General features: G+C 57.8%; 1 protein-coding gene and 1 non-coding gene across 2 annotated transcripts; one reads left to right on the plus strand and one right to left on the minus strand.

Moving 5' to 3' along the window:
* Positions 1 to 1,172: 1,172 nt before the first annotated feature.
* TRNAK-UUU lies at positions 1,173 to 1,245 on the minus strand. Its single transcript has one exon. It is a non-coding gene; the product is annotated as a tRNA-Lys (tRNA).
* A 2,225-nt stretch (positions 1,246 to 3,470) lies between these two features.
* On the plus strand, positions 3,471 to 10,401 carry LCAT (lecithin-cholesterol acyltransferase). Its single transcript, XM_030457651.1, has 6 exons — positions 3,471 to 3,789; positions 6,498 to 6,654; positions 7,069 to 7,184; positions 7,474 to 7,569; positions 7,835 to 8,059; positions 9,286 to 10,401. The coding sequence occupies exons 1-6, from the start codon at positions 3,642 to 3,644 to the stop codon at positions 9,906 to 9,908; spliced, it is 1,365 nt and encodes a 454-aa protein (XP_030313511.1). The 5' UTR covers positions 3,471 to 3,641; the 3' UTR covers positions 9,909 to 10,401.
* The last annotated feature ends 6,138 nt before the right edge of the window (positions 10,402 to 16,539 follow it).

Below are 16,539 nucleotides of genomic sequence, written 5' to 3' on the forward strand. Positions count from 1 at the left end.
TAAAGGCCTTTCTCAACCAAAACAATTCTGTGATTCTCTGAAATTTGTTGTATCTTGGACTTAGGATGCTATAAATTCCCTCAATTACTCACCACATGTTAACTCAGACATAGCTGAAAAGAGTATAACCCTAAATTTGCTGTATCCTAATGTGATGCTCCCACAACATGAGATGCTCCCACCATTGTGTCCTGGTTTGGGCCAGGATAAAGGGGATTTTCTGTCTTGTCCTTTTGCTTTCAGCTCAGTCTCTTGTCAGCAGCTGCACTTGCTGAAATTCACAGCAAGTTTCTCAGGCAGTGGCTGCTCCTGGGACTGATAACTCCATGGTTATAGTTACAGCCAGAGCCTGGTGTGCAGAGCCAGGAACACTGCTCAGCTCTGAGGAACATTTTACCCTCCAGAAGGAGAAAAGGAGTAAAGACACTACTTGTAAGGCACTACTTGTAAGACTTCACACTCCTTCATTTTACCCTTTTTACTGAAAATACAGACTTGACTCAGACAAAGCTGGAAAAGTCTTTTGCCTTCTAAAGACAATACAGAGGGAACACCTAGGGAAGTTGTCCTTGAGCAGCTGAGGTCCCTGTCCCACTTTGACACAGCTGAAAGGAGAAACACCCTGCTCTCCTATGAACCATCTTCTCATAACACAGCACAGGACTGGATGAGTTTGGGGTGAGAGGCAACAGTGTCACAGGACAGCTGAGGTTGGAGGCACTTCTGGAAGTCCTCTGGTCCAATCCACTGCTCAAGCAGAGCCATCCAGAGGTGGCTGCAGAGGACTGTGTCTGGACAGCTTTGGAATACCTTCAAGGATGGAGGCTTCCCAACTCCCCAGTGTTCAGTCACCCTCCCAGAGAAAAAGTCTTTCCTGATGTTCAGGAATAGTTTGTTCCCAAGGTCTCTGGTACTGGGTCTGGGCACCCCTGGCTTCCCTTCCAGAAGAGATGATCCAGCTCCTTCATCACGTTCATGACAGAGCAGGTGCCAGTAGGAACCCAGTCACAGAAGATGCCTCAAGATGCTGAGTTTGGGCGCCTGAGCAGCCCTCAGTGAGGAAGGGAGGAGGAGCAGGAGCCCTATCCCCATCTCAGCAGCTCCAGGAGAGCCCAGCCCCGGCAGGAAGAAGGGAAAGCTCCTGCCCAGGAGCTCATAAAGGATGAAACCTTTGCCTGAACAGGGGCTTGAACCCTGGACCCTCAGATTAAAAGTCTGATGCTCTCCCAGCTGAGCTATCCAGGCTCCTGATCTGGGGGGGTTGGGGTGTTCAGAACACCCACTCAGTACCTCCCTTCACTCAGTACCCCCCTTCACTGCAGCACTTGCTGGGCAGCGTGGGGAATGCCTGGGACCCTACCCTGCTCCAGCCAGGCCACCACAGCAGAGGGCACCATCCCATGAGGAGGAGCACCCCAGGACCTCAGCACCTCTTCTTCTGGACTAGAATGGGGGGGGGGAGGCAACACAGAAATACCAGGCTTGTCCTCATGGGGACAGCCAAAACCAGGGTGATAAGGAGAAGGAGGAGAGCCCGGTGGGGTCTGTGGGTGAGGAAAATAATAAAAATTAGAAAATAATAAAATTATAAAATAATAAAATAAAATAATAACTCAGCAGCTGTGGGCTTTGAACTCACTTTCCCAGTCCCCAGAGCCAGCTCCTCAGCCCACTCAGCTGCACTGCTGGCCCACACCAGGCTCAGCACTGGAATTCTGGCCACAGGCTGGATCATCAGGGAGTGACTCTGAGGCAGCTCAGGGAGTGTGGTTTGCAGAGATGCTGTGCCACTCACTGCCTTGGCCAGCCTCCTAAATGCCACCCAGCCTTTTCCCCTGCCCTTCCTCCCTGCTCTGCAGGAATAACCCATCTTCTCCACAGGGAACCCACCAGTGTCCTCCATCCCCAACCCAGCTTGCTCTTGCGTGGGAGGAAAAAGGCATTTTCCCTTCAGGAGGAGAGTATGACTTTTCTGATGCCAACCCACCTTGTTGGAGCTCTTTGTTCCTGTCCTGGCCAAGCTGGAAGGAAAACCTCCCCTGGGCAGGCTGCAGCTTTCTGCCCCAGAGCTCAACTCCAGTGAAGATGCTGGGTAGGAAGGATTTGCACATGAGTGAAGGACAGGGCAGGACTTGAGGTGAGCAGATATTTCTCATCACTTCTGTTCATGCTGCCTGGGAATCTTTGGGTTTCTGTCCACCAAGGAAGAGCACGATGGAGCTGCATCCTCAGCTCCTTCTTTCCTCTGAGCCCCCCAGGCTCTGCTGGTCCACCAAGCTCAGTCCAAGGACACCACTGACCCCTGAGGTAGATGGGGAACCCCCACCCTGGATCTGACCTCCATCCTCAGTATGTTCAGCCCTCACCTAGCAGGCTGGGAAGGATTTCCTTCAGCAGAGGAGGGTTGGGTGCCCCAGGAGCCTGTGTCAGGGGGATGGAGTCCTCCAAGGGAGTCAGTGGGCACCTGAAGTCCATTCCTGCTTCCCCACGAGGATTTGTAACCTCTCCTTGTGAAACGCAGACACCACGGGGAAAGCCCTCCTGAGGCTGAGGTGTCACCCTCCGTGTTCAGCCCCAGGGCTGGGGTCTGTGCCCTGGTGTCCCTGGCCACCTGCCAGCAGATCCCAAATTGTTCCCCAAGGGGAGGGATGGCAGGAGGAGAGGGGACAACCAGCTTCCCCAGCCCGGGCTGGCACTGAGGAGGGGGACACACCTGCGGGGACACCGAGACTGTGGTGACCTGGAGGTGCAGGGTGCCAGAGCCAGCGCCTTGCTGGGGTGTGTGGGGGGTGGGTGTGGTGTGAGTGTGTGTGTGGGGGGGGTGGGTGCATGGGTGTGTGGGTGGGTGTGGGTGGGGATATGGGGGTGGGTGTGTGGGTGGGGGTGGGTGGGTGTGTGGGTATGGGTGTGGGTGGGTGTGGGTGGGTGGGTGTGGGTGGGGGTGTGGATGTGGGTGTGTGGGTGTGTGCAGGATGCTGCAGCCTGGGCAGGGGGGGACAGGGCCGGGGCAGTGCCGAGGGTGGCACTGGGGATCTCCTGTTGCCATGTTGTGGCATGAGGGGCTGTCCCGGTGTGTCCTCGCCTGTCGCAGCCTTGATGTTTTCTCCAAGGGGTCTGAAGTCCCCCTGGCCCCGTCGGCAGCATCAGCAGGAGGGGAGCGGGCAGGGGGCGGGCAGGGAACGGGAAAGGGGAGGGCAGGGAACGGGCAGGGGGAAGGCAGAGAACGGGAAAGGAACGGGCAGAGGGCGGGCAGGGAACGGGAAGGGAACGGGCAGCGTGGTCAGCCCTGGGGTTACCCGAGAGCGGAGGGGCAGTAGGTGCCGTCCAGCACCCCAGCTGACAGCCGAGGGGGTCTGAGCCCTGGGAAGCCTCTGGATGCGGGTGCCCCCCGAGCTCAGCCCCACTCCGGGGCACCCCCGGACCGCCCCATCCCAGCCGCCCGCCAGCCCTCCGGCCCTCCCCGTCCCTCCTCCCCACCACGGCCAACCCCTCGCCGCTTCTCCTCCCCTACAGCCCAGCTGCCTCTTGGCTGAACCTGCATTTTAAAAAAAGAAAAAAAGGAAAAAAAAAGAAAAAAGAAAAAAAGAGGCCGGTACCCGCAGGGCTGTTTTGCTGGAGGAGGATCCCGGGCGAGCCTCGCCATGGGGCGCAGCGGCGCCGGGGTGGCTTTGCTGACTCTGTGGCTGCTCCCGCAGCCCACCTCCTCCTTTTGGCTCTTCAACGTTCTCTTCCCACCCACCAGCACCCCAGAAGCTCCCCCGAGCAACAGCACTCCGCCCGTGGTGCTCGGTAAGGTCCCACCGGGGGAGGGGTGGGCACCCCGCAGCCCCCCCCGAAGAGCCGGCGTGGGGTTGGGGTCCTCCTGGCACTGCTGGGGGGCTCTTGGCTGCCGTGGGGTTGGGGTCCTCCAGGCACTGCTGGGGGGTTCTTGGCTGCCGTGGGGTTGGGGTCCTCCTGGCACTGCCGGGGGGCTCTTGGCAATCTGGAGCCACCAAGGGGGATGACAGACGACTCGCTATCTGTCGGGCTGGGGACACGGGGCTGGCTGTGCTCGGTGGCAGCTGCCTGGACCTGGGGTGCAGGCTTGGCACCCCAGAAAGCAAATGGGGCTCTAAAATCTCATGGCTGAAGCAGGGAGTGTTTAGGGCTTGCTCAGCTCAGGGGCAGGGGTAACTGGGGGGCTGCAGCACATTCTCTTTTGTCCTCTCCTGCCACCAGTCCCATGGGCCAGCACCCACCATCCTTTTGTCCCCCAGTGCCCACCCCACCCTGTGTCTTCTGCACCTCCCTGATGACTGGGACATCACCCTCTGCGGCTGCATCCTCTCAGGACCACCTTGTCCGGGATGGAGTAGAGGAGAGAGGGAGGTGCTCAAGAAGGGGAAAGGAAGGGTTGGGGCATCACTCTGGGGAGGTGGGTGCAGGGTGGTACCCCCATCCCACAAGGCTCTGCCATCCTTTGCCCCTTTGCCACCACCAGGGACAAGAGACAGGGTCTTGCCCTGAAACCTCTGCTGAGCAGAATCGGGTTTGTTTTGGTTTTTTTCCCTGAGTTTCCCCTTTAAAAAGAGAAGAGAAAAAGCAGAAACATTGCTGTTGTGATGCCGAGGGCTGACCCTGCAAACTCCCTCCCCGTCATCCCCACCATCCAAGGCTTTGGTGCCCTGGAGCAGGTTCTGCTGTGGCTGTCACCAGGTACCTCCTCTCAGGGTGGCATCTCCCTGGCACCAGCCTCAGCCCCCATCCCCACACCCAGCCAGGTTCCCCTGTCCCATGTGCCACTCAGCATCTGCATGTCTCCCATCCCCCTGGCCTGGGTGTCCCAGAAACCCCCAGTGCCCTTGGGACCGCTGATAACCCCTCTGCCCCCACAGGAACTCCCTTAATAATTACCTAATGTTCCCTGGAAGGGGAGGCAGAGCTCAGGAATGTGTGCTGGGGGTGGGGGTGCTGGCTCCACACCCTTGGATCCCATCAGAGCAGCTCCAGCTCCTCTCACTGTCCAGGAAGGTCCTCCCTGCCTGGGCTCTCCTATTCCAAGGTGTCCTGATCCCCAACCAAGTGCTTGGAAGATGCTCCCTGTATCCCTCGGGAGATGCTGCAGAGGTTAGGGAGCTGTGGAACAGTTTGAGGGAGCCTCCCCCCACCTCCCAGTCCCCTCTTGCCTGGGATGAGGGTTTCAGAGGCTGCAGCTGTGCCTCTGCCACGCTGCAGGACCTGATGCCATGGTAGGTGGAATGGGGTTGGAGCACCCAGGGCCAGCACAGGGGCTCCCCAAAACACCCACACCTATGGAGCCAGGGCCACAGGAACCCCTGAGGTTTGTGCGTGCCAGGGAGAGCAGGGAACAGCCTTCTCAGATGGAAGATGCTGTGTACAGGCACCCTTCAGCCCCCAGGCCAAGCAGTGTGGCTCCCAGCCCACCATTCCTGTGGGATCCCACAGCCCCAGCATGGCCTGGGAAGGAGGCCCAGCCCAGCATCTACAGGGATTTCAGGTCACAGAGCAGCTCATGGGGTCACTGGGAGGAGCTCCTTCCATGGGACACAAGCACCAGTGGCTGTGGAAGCACTGAAGGTCCAGCTGGGGCTGTGGGATTCATCACCCCCTGCTCCCATCCCACCAGGCTCCCAGCCACTGTCCCCTGCAGGTCTGTCACCTCTTGTCCTCCCCCTCGAAGTCAGTGCTGGCCCTTGGCTCCTGCAGACCAGCTGGGAATGGTCCCCATGGCACAGGGACATGGCGTGGGGGGGATGGGGCATCAGGATGGGTGTCCCATCCCTTGCAGAAAAGCCAGGGGCTGACCAGGTGCCATGGTGATGGTCACCCTCACTGAGGGAGCCCAAGTTGCACACTGTGAACTTGCTTAAAACCAGGCTGTGTCTATCGTGCCCACTGTTTGCACTGAATTCCTGTGGGATGTGGCTTGGGGGTACAACTGCCTGAGAGGAGGTTGGAGCACAGAGGGGTTGGTCTCTTCTCCCACAGAACAAGTGATGGGACAAGAGGAAATGGCCTCAAGTTGTGCCAGGGAAGGTTTAGATTGGGTATTAGGAACAATTTCTTCCCTGAAAGGGTTGTCCCAGGGCAGTGTTGGGGTCACCATCCCTGGAGGGGTTTCAAAGCCCTGGAGATGTGGTGCTGAGGGACATGGGGCAGTGGTGGCCTTGGCAGTGCCGGGTTAAATGTTGGACTTGAGAATCTTAAAGGTCTTTTCCAGCCCAAACAATCCCGTGATTCTATGGCAGCATCTCTGGGGGTCACCCTGGGGGACAGAGAGCTCAGGGGGGGTCCCCAGGAGGATGCTGCTGTGCCCTTTCCATGCTCACCCTGCAGCTGGACTCTGAGCACACTTGCTCCTGCCCGGAGCAGGCTGTTCTCCAGGAATTCTGGTCCAACCATCCCCAGCCGGGAGGGAGCCCTACCTGGGGAGCTGGTGGAGCACCAGGTGGGACAGGGTCCCTAGATGGCTCTGCTGTCCCTCTCCATGCCACCAGTGCCCGGGTGTCTTGGAAACCAACTGGAAGCCAAGCTGGACAAGCCAGATGTGGTGAACTGGATGTGCTACCGCAAAACAGAGGATTACTTCACCATCTGGCTCAACCTCAACACCTTCCTGCCAGTGGGAGTGGACTGCTGGATTGATAACACCAGGTACCACCCCCCCACCCAGGGAGCTCCCAGGGCAATGACCTTCCAGGGATCTCTCTCCCCTCTCCTCCCCTCCGGCCACGATCTGACGCACATGGAAAACCATGGGAGCGTCACGGGACTGCTTGGGGACACATTTGGCTGGCTCCTGCTCTGAGCTCTCCGTCCCTTTCCCATGTCACTGCCTCGTGGTTGTGCCAGCCAGCCCGTCCTCAGCACCCACTGCAGATGCCACCACCCTGCCCGTGGCAGCAGGGCCAAGGGACTGCTCTGTCACAGCCTCCCACCCTGAGATGCATCGGGCACCAGTCCACCTACCTGTCTGCATCAGCCTTGGAAACAGCCACCAAGGTCCAGGCTGCCACCCTGTCCCCTGGGGACACAGTTCTTCTCCTACCTTCTGCCCTGTCCCCACAGGGTGGTGTACAACAGAACCTCACGGAAAATGTCCAATGCCCCCGGGGTGCATATCCGTGTGCCCGGCTTCGGCAAGACCTATTCCGTGGAATACTTGGACCAGAGCAAGTTGGCAGGTGAGAGGCAGAGAGGTGTGGGGTGTCCAGGGATCCTCCCTGCAAGTTGTCTCCCCCTTGTCTTTACTAGGGGACGGTTGTGCAGAGAGCCCAGGTCACCGGGGAGTGACAGAAGGGTGGTCTTAGGGACAGTGGGGACCACTCCATCCTTGACATATAGAGCTTCCACCTTTGGCAGAGCCACCAAGCTCCAGGGCTTACCAGAGGCCATTGTGGCCGTGACCAGGACCAGAGTGGAAAAAGATTGAGAGAAGAAGATCACGAGGCCACCCATTCTCTCTGCCCCTAGGTTACATGCACACCCTGGTGCAGAACCTCGTGAACAATGGCTACGCCAGGGACAAGACGGTCCGAGCAGCGCCCTACGACTGGAGGGTTGGGCCCCGTAAGTTTGTGGTCAGACCACTCATGCAGGGTGGGGAGCAGGATTGTTTCTCAGGGGCTGTGGGAGCCATCTGGTGTGGAGGAACCTCTGGGGCAGGGGTGGCTGCTTGTGGTGGTGGATGCTCGGCCGTACGCGGAGCTCTCGTGTAAATAATGCGGTGGCACTTGTGGGCTCCATGCCCACACCTCTCTCTGGTTGGGTCAGTCCTGGAGCCCTGTGGCCATGGGGGAGGTTTGCCAAGAGCTGGTGCCCCTCTTGTCTGCAGAAGAGCAGCCTGAATACTTCCAGAACCTGAAGACACTGATCGAGGAAATGCACGATGAGTACCAGCGCCCCGTGTTCCTCATCGCACACAGCATGGGCAACCTCAACGTCCTCTACTTCCTGCTGCAGCAGACACAGGCCTGGAAGGAGCAGTACATCGGGGGCTTCATCTCCCTGGGAGCCCCCTGGGGAGGGTCTGTCAAGCCCCTGCGTATCCTGGCATCTGGTGGGTGACTCCTGCACTGCAACTGCCTCCGTGCTCGCTTTTCCCTCTTGCAGAAATGGAAGGATGCTGGTGGGCAGGGGGGGGAAGAGGTGGGGGACAGATGGCCAAGGGGTCTGTGGAGGCAGTGCTCGTGCTCTGGGGCTGATTTTGCTGCACCCTGAGGTGCAGAAATCACCACGGATGTTCCTGTCACAGCCTTGACAAGCAGGACAGTGGGACAGGGTTGCTCTGCACCATGCCCGAGGTCAGGTCCTGGGCTAGGGGGGCTCCTTCACAGCTGGGCAAGAAAACGGCTCAGCCAAAAATCTTGGGGCCAGGGAAGGAGTTTGGGTGATGCTCACCACCTCCCCAGGCATCTGCTTCACCTCCACCCATAACAGCTGCTGGACCTTCACTCTAAACCATGCAGACCTCCTGCAGCAGAGGCCATGGAGGGCACCCCAGGGCCACCCGTGCCCCCCCCCTGCACCCCTTGCTTGCATCTCCCCACATCTCAAATCCCATCCCCCATGAGCTTTGCTGTTTCCAGGCTTTCATCTCACTTCTCCCAGTTCCTCTTTAGTCTCTCCTCAGCCCAGAAGGCCACAGTCACTTGCCTAATGCTGACAGCCCAGAATATCTACAAGTCACAAGCCTCCAAAACCACGTGGAATGAAAATCATGTGCTTCAAGATTTTAACATCTGTCCCCTTGCATCACCCTTAAGTCATCTCCTCATATTTTTTCTCTGTTGCCACAAGGGCCAGAGACATTTTAAAGGTAATCAGTGATTGTTGCATGGTCAAAGGGCACACCAAAACTGCCCGGGCTTGCAGGATGCACGTGGGTTGGCCACGCTTTATCAGCACCATCACTGAACTCCCCCCTGACCCCACAGGAGAGTGTGGAGGTGCTGGGATTGCAGGCAAGTCCAGGGTTGGGTTGGTCAGGGCTGTCACCTTTCCAGGTTTGTCTGCACTCAGCCCCTCCTGGCAGCTGGAGCTGTAGCACTGGAGAGAAGAGAGTTTGGAGGTTTGCTCTGGATATCTTCAGCCAAAGGGAATGAGGAGAGGATGTATGGTCCCGGGCAGGGATAGGCAGGGGAAGATCTGAGGTGGAACCGTACCCCCAAGGGACAGCCTTGGGTCACTGCTGGAGGAAGTGAACCCAGCACTGCTGCCCAAGGGGCACCGTTTGCCAGGGTGCACGTGGGTGCTGTCCCCAACGAGCCCCTGTGTCCCCTGCAGGTGACAATCACGGCATCCCACTCATGTCCAACATCAAGCTGCGTGAGGAGCAGCGCATGACCACCACCAGCCCCTGGATGTTCCCAACAAACTTGGCCTGGCCCGAGACCCACGTTTTCATCTCCACCCCCTCTTACAACTACACCTACCGGGACTACCAGCGCTTCTTCATGGACGTCAACCTGGAGGACGGGTGGTACATGTGGGAGGACATGAAGGACCTGCTGAAGGACTTGCCTCCTCCTGGAGTGGACACGTATTGCCTCTACGGCACGGGCCACCCCACCGTGGAGACTTACATCTATGATGAGCATTTCCCTTACGAGGACCCCGTGGACATGGTTTATGGGGACGGAGATGACTCCGTCAACACGCGCAGTCTGGAGCTCTGCAAGAGGTGGCGTGGGCAGCAAAAGCAGAAGGTGCAGGTCCGGGAGCTGAGAGGTGTTGACCACCTCAACATGGTCTTCAGCAACCTGACACTCAGCTCCATCAATGAAATCCTCCTGGGGAGCCCACAGGAGCAGGAGGAGCCGGGGCAAGGGAGCTCTGGCTCGGAGGTAGGGAAGGAGGGGAAGATCCTACCTGGATGGAAGGTCTTCAAGGAGTCCAGGAAGAACTGAAAGGAGCGAGGGCCAGCTCCCCTCCATGCTGGTAGCCACCAGAAGCTGCCACGCAGGGTAGCAAAGGACTCTGGAGATGATGAGTTTGGAAGGAAAAGGAGCAAGACCACCAGCTCAGGTGGATGGGCTGGTACCCACTTCCACGCTGATGGGTCCTTCTTTTTGGGAACAGTAATTAATTATACTTCAGAGGCTTGTCACTGCCCACCGCTGGGTGGGTAATTAACCACGCTGCCAGCTCATTAACATCACACTTGCTCATTACAGCACCCTTGGCACCAGCAGCTCATGTTCAGCCACTTCAGCAGCCCTGGAGCCCACGGTGCCACAGCCTGGGTGCCAGCTCTGACCTCCCAGTGACACGGGGGTGATGTGGGGGTGGCACGGCGGGTGTGCCAGCCAACAGCCTGCGAGCAGTGAGATGGCTCCCCGGGCAGGAACAGCTCGAAATCAGCAGATTTATACAATAATAAACACACTTTGCTGCTTCCGAGTGCTGAGGTGGCCTTGTCCTCGCGTGGCAGGTGGGTGACACTGAAAGCCCTGACACCCACAGCCCACGGGTTCAGGAGGAGCCACGTGCTCAGCACTGGTGGTGGCAGTGGCACGGGGCTTGGTGACACTACTGGGGCTGACAACATGACTGGGTGACAGTGGGAGTGGTGACATGGCCGGGGTTGGCAATGGGTCTTGGGGCTGGTGACGTGACCAGAGCTGGTGACACGAAGGGGGCTGGTGACATGAGCAGGGCTGGTGACACAAAGGGGGCTGGTGACATGACTGGGTGACAGTGGGACTGGTGACATGGCCAGGGTTGGAAGTGTGTCTTGGGGCTGGTGACATGACCAGGACTGGTGACACGAGTGGGGCTGGTGATGTGACCGGGGCTGGCGACTGGGGTGGCAATTTGTCTGGGACTGGTGACGCAGCCGGAGCCGGTGATGAGAAAGGGGTTGGCGGAGCCACTGGGGTGGCAATGGCCCTGAGGCTGGTGACACGGCGGGGGTTAGGGATGCGGGTGGGGCTGGTGCCATGGGTGGGGTTGGTGCCACGGGTGGGGTTGGTGCCACGGGTGGGGACGGTGTCACCGCTGCGCTGCGACCGCTCCCGGCGCCGGTGGAGCCGCCCCGAACCCCACTGTTCCACTGGGGGCGGGGCTTTCCCTAAACCCTCCGCTCCCATTGGCTGCGGCGCGCCGGGCGCGGCGGGGATTGGCGTGAGGCGGTGCGTGCCCGTGGCGGCGGGGCGGGGGTCGGTCGGTCCCATTGCAGTCGTTCCCCCCCGCCCCGCTCCCGCCCGGTGCCCGCCATGGTGCTGGGCTCGCAGCCGCCCGCTCGCCATGGCCCGGTCCTCGGCCCCGCGCCCGCCCCGCCGCGGGGCACCCGGCGCATGTCGGAAACCGGTGCCGGGATGCGGCGGAGCGAAGGCGCCGGGGCCCGGGGTTTGCGTGCCGCCGCCTCGCTGCCCCAGCTGGCGCGGGGCCGGGGAGAGGAGGGCGGCGGGAGGCGCAGCCCCTGCCTGCTCGTGGCCCTGCGGCCCCGCAACGTGGAGGCCGAACGGGAGCGGTTCTTCCGAGCCAGCTTCGCTTACGACCCGCAGTTCGAGTACGCGGAACCGCCGCCCGCCGCCGTGCTGGAGAAGTACGGGGAGGCCTCCGACCGCTTCGTGGCTCAGGTGGGAGCGGAGCGGCGCGGGGGCATCGCTGGGGCAGCCCCCGGGGTCTGGGGAGGGGCGTGGGACGCCCCCACCCGGGGTCCTTTGGTGGAGGGGGGTGTGAGCATCGCAGCCTTCAGAGCTGCTCATCCCCGGGGCAGGAGGAAGCGGGAGACCCCCGCCCACCCGTGAGGGTGCAGAGGTGCGGGAGTCCTTGCCCAGGAGGGTGTCACCGGCTTGGTGTCCGCAGGATGGGCCGTGCTGGGACCTCCCCATTGTCTGGGCATCCAGGGACTGCTCCCCCCGTGGGCTTTGGGAAAGCTCCCGGCCTGCTCTCTGACCCGGCTCCTTCTGCTCAGCACCTCCTGGGTGTTACGGAACTCTGCTGCTCCTTCCTCCTCAGGGAGAAGGATTCCTCACAGGCTTCCCCTGCTCCACCGCGGGGTCCCTGCCAGGGCACAAAGTCCCCCAGGAACCCCTCTGGCGGGAGTCCCTCCCTGAGCACAGCTCCTCCACACCGGACTTCGTCCACACTCGTGGGCAATGGTCCCACTGGTGCAGAGTGGTGTCAAACTGGTTCTTGCTTACAGCTGGCTGGGGGTGGGCAGAGCTGGTGCCCCATCCCAGGAATGTGTTGGTGTTACCTTTTGCTCTTGTTGCTGTTTGAGGTTCCTGCACTTTGGCCACAACAACCCCGTGGGGAGCTCCAGGCTGGGCACAGAGTGGCAGAAAGGGACCTGGGAGTCTGGATTGCCAGGAAGCTGAAGAGGAGCCAGCAGTGTGCCCAGGTGGCCAAGAAGGCCAATGGCATCCTGGGCTGGCTCAGGAACAGCGTGGCCAGCAGGTCCAGGGAAGGGATTCTGCTCCTGTGCTCAGCCCTGGTGAGGCCACAGCTTGAGTCCTGTGTCCAGTTCTGGGCCCCTCAGCTCAGGAAGGAGCTTGAGGTGCTGGAGCAGGTGCAGAGAAGAGCAAGGAGGCTGTGAAGGGATCCAGCAGAATTGCTGTGAGGAAGGGCTGAGGGAGCTGGGGGTGTTGAGGCTGGAGAAGAGGAGGCTCAGGGGAGACCTCATCACTCTCTGCAACTCCCTGAAAGGAGGTTGGAGCTAGGGGGGGTTGGGCTCTGCTCCCAGGCAGATATCAGTGGGACAAGAGGGCATGGGATTAAGAATTTATTCCTAATATCCAACCTAAACCTCTGCCAAGGGAGGTTTAGGTTGGATATTAGGAAGAAACTCTCTCCAGAGAGGGTGATTAGACATTAGAATGAGTTGCCCAGGGAGTGGGTGGATTCCCCATCCATGGAAGTTTTTAAGAAGAGACTGAATGTGGCACTCAGTGCCATGGGCTGGGAACCACAGGGGGAGTGGATCAAGGGTTGAACTTGGTGATCCCAGAGCTCCTTTCCAACCCAAATGGTTCTATGTGCAATTCTGTAGAAATACCACCCAGGAGCTCCTTAGCCCCAGTATTTTCTGGAAAGCCTAAAGGTTGTTGTGCATGGCACCCATCAGCAGACCTGGTTCATGATGGTAATAGTTGGTGTAGACCCTGCTTAATCTGGTCTGTTTTATTTTATTTAACTGCTTCTGTCCCTTATACACAAGTGAAATATTCCCAGCTCTCTCTTTGCTGCAGCAGTAATGCTCCTTACAAAGCTGGGAGGAGTGTCTGACCCCCCAGGAGGCTGTGCTGCCATCCAGAGGGACCTGGACAGGCTGGAGAGTTGGGCAGGGTGAAATGGAATGAATTCCAAGAAGGGCAAGTGGAGAGTCTGACATCTGGGAAAGAACAACCCCAGGTACCAGGACAGGGTGGGGACTGAGCTGTTGGAGAGCAGCAAAGGGGAAAGGGCCCTGGGAGTGCTGGGGGATGGAAGGATGGATGCCCAAGAGCCAACAATGTGTCCTGGTGGCCAAGAAGCCCAATGGCACCTGGGGGGCATGAGGAGGGGGTGGTCAGGAGGTCAGGAGAGGTTCTCCTGCCCCTCTGCTCTGCCCTGGTGAGGCCACATCTGGAATATTGTGTCCAGTTCTGGGCCCCTCAGTTCCAGAAGGAGAGGGAACTGCTGGAGAGAGTCCAGAGCAGAGGCACAGAGCTGCTGAAGGGAGTGGAACATCTCCTGGTGAGGAAAGGCTGAGGGAGCTGGGGCTCTGCAGCTTGGAGAGGAGGAGACTGAGGGGTGAGCTCAGTGATGTTGATAAATATGGAAAGGGTGAGTGCCAGGAGGATGGGGCCAGGCTCTGCTCAGGGATGTCCAGTGACAGGACAAGGGGCAGTGGGGACAAACTGGAGCACAGGAGGTTCCACAGAAATATAAGGAAAAACTTTTCCACTGTGAGGGTGAGGGAGCCCTGGCCCAGGCTGCCCAGGGGGGTTGTGGAGTCTCAAAGCCCCCCTGGAGGTGTCTGTGTGACTGCTGGAGGTGACCCTGCTCTGGCAGGGGGGTTGGACTCCAGGATCTCTTGAGGTCCCTTCCAACCCCTCACTTTCTGTGATTTCATTGAATGGTTTGGGTTGGAAGGGACCTGAAAGCTCATCCAGTCCCAAACCCCTGTATGGGCAGGGACACCTCCCACCAGCCCAGAGTGCTCCAAGCTCCATCCAACCTGGACTTGGACACTGCCAGGGATGGGGCAGCCACAGCTTCTCTGGGCCAGGGGCTCAGCAGTGCAGGATGGCACCCAGCTGATTCACAGGAGGAAATGAGCTTCTCCAGGCACCAGCCAGGCACAGGACTCTTCTTCTCAGTGCTCTGGCTCTGGATTCAGGAGCCCAGCTGGGCCCCAAAGCCACTTTGTGACCCAAACCACTTTGCCCCTTGGGCTGGGAATCCCCCCCCTGGCAGGACCACCTGCCCCATGGAACCCTTCTACCTGCATCTGAGGAAGCAGGTGAAAAACTCTTAGATTCATTCCTCTGTCTCTGCCTGAATGATTGTTCAGAGGACTCGGGCTCCCTCCTTAACCAGCCCTGAAGCAGCTGTGCCTCTGGTTCTGGTGGAGATGGGCTGACCCTGCTGCCTTCTCAGGGTTTTCTTCTAACATTGAAGCACATTTCATTCCCCAGGTTGTGCTGTAAACCAAATTGTTCAGCACATTGTTTCCCCCCTTGCTTTCCCTTTTGGTACCGTTGACTTCCAAGATGGATAACTGAGATTCTCTGAATGTTACTCTGAACAAAGGAAATGAGGTGTTTGTTGGTACCCAGTGTGAATGGCCTCACCCAAATCCCTTTGAAAGAAACATTAACTGTGGAGAATTTCTACCAACTTTTCTCCAAGTTCTGCAATTGGATGGGACAGTATTTGTGTCACAGTTCCTTCACTCCTGCCCCTGCACTAATATCTTCGCAGTTTCTTTTATTTTGGGAGATTTTTTTTTTCTTGCCAGCTACCAAATATCTATAAGCTGCTTTTATTTAAAACCCTGCATTAATTAGGGAGCTTAAATAAACGAGCTCTTTTGCCAAGCCTGCATCTTTGGACAAGAGGAGTGAAACCAACACCATCTCCCTGCTTCCAGCTGGCTGCTCCATCAGCTGCTCTCAAATTTTCTGGTTTTAATAGAAAATTTAAATAAATCAGAAGAACTCTTCTAGGTCCTTTTGTTGGAAGAACACAGGGAGCTGGGGGATTTGTTTTCCTGTTGATTTGGGGGGTGCCTTATGTCAGGAGATGCTCTTGGAAAACTCAGCTTGGGATCTTTGGAATTTTTCTAGCTGGAAGCAGTCAGGGAATGTGTCCTTTGTCATCCTGCTCCTGGGCACTGGCTGTGCTGGGTTTCTCTGGGCTTGGTGGTTTTGGTCCCCTGGGAGGAGAGAGCTGCTGAGAAGAGGTGGGAGGAGGAAATGATCCTTCCTGTGTCCCTGTCAGCAGGAGGTACCTCCTGGCACTGCAGGAAGGGTCCTGATTGTTCAGCCAGCAAAACAAAAGCACCAATTAAAAAACCAACGAGAACACAAACAAAACCAAACAAGCAAAAAACGAACAAAAATACCAACCAAAACCCACCAACACCAGTTCTCCAGGAAAGACAGAGTAAATAAGTGGAGAATAAAAACCAACAGTGCAGAGAAAACTGTTCAGGGATGGAAAAATCCAAACCTTCTGCTGGATGTGGGGAGGCTGCTCACCAGCCACTGACCATGGGGCCCCTCTGCTGGGTGCTGGGTGGTTTGGGTGCTGGTGATGAGCACCCATCTGATCTCGGGTGACTCTGGGACATGGGAGGGGATGTGACCTCTCTGCAAGGTTCCTGCAGAGGATTTTTCTCAGAGGAAGAAGCTAAAATTCATTCTGTTCAGGAGCAGGGCTTGGCAGCTCACCAGGAGCTTGGCCAGGTTTACAGATGCAATGAAACTGATGGAAAAACTCCAGAACTGGTGCAAAATCACCGTTGTCTGCTTTGAGGTATAAACAGTCTGGGGAAAGTCATTGCTTGAAAGTGTCTACAATGCAAACTCACTTTCTGGGAAGGAAACAGCCCAGTAAATGCTGGTAGTTTGTAGCTGCCCCATGAACATCTGTGCTGATGAAATGGCTCGTGCTGCTTTGGTGAGAAGGTGGTTGGTGGGGAGGTTGGATCTAGATGATTTTTAAGGTCCCTTTAAACCCAAACCATTCTGTGACTCTATGAGACCTCTTTGTGCAAGACCCTGGGGTTTGAAAGGAGAACTGAAAGCAGAAAAGATGAAAATAGACAGGACTGTAACCTTCTGAGGCAGTGTGCTGTCCCAGTGCCATTCAACTTCTGCTTGGGCTGCTCCCCACAGCTGCTTGCAAGGGTGATAAAAAGAGGAATATTCTGGGGGTCACGCTGGTGAAGTGATTCCTTGATAATTTCAGTTGTCTTTAAGGAAAGGAAAGGATTTGTAACTCATCAAGTGGTCAGGACTGACTCCACTTCCTGGCCTTTTCCTGGTGCTCAGACTGGACCATGCTGGCAAATAGGGATGGGCACAGGCAGGGAGATCTCAGGAC

The sequence above is a fragment of the Calypte anna genome, chromosome 11, assembly GCF_003957555.1.
Source record: "Calypte anna isolate BGI_N300 chromosome 11, bCalAnn1_v1.p, whole genome shotgun sequence".
NCBI classification, from domain to species: Eukaryota; Metazoa; Chordata; class Aves; order Apodiformes; family Trochilidae; genus Calypte; species Calypte anna.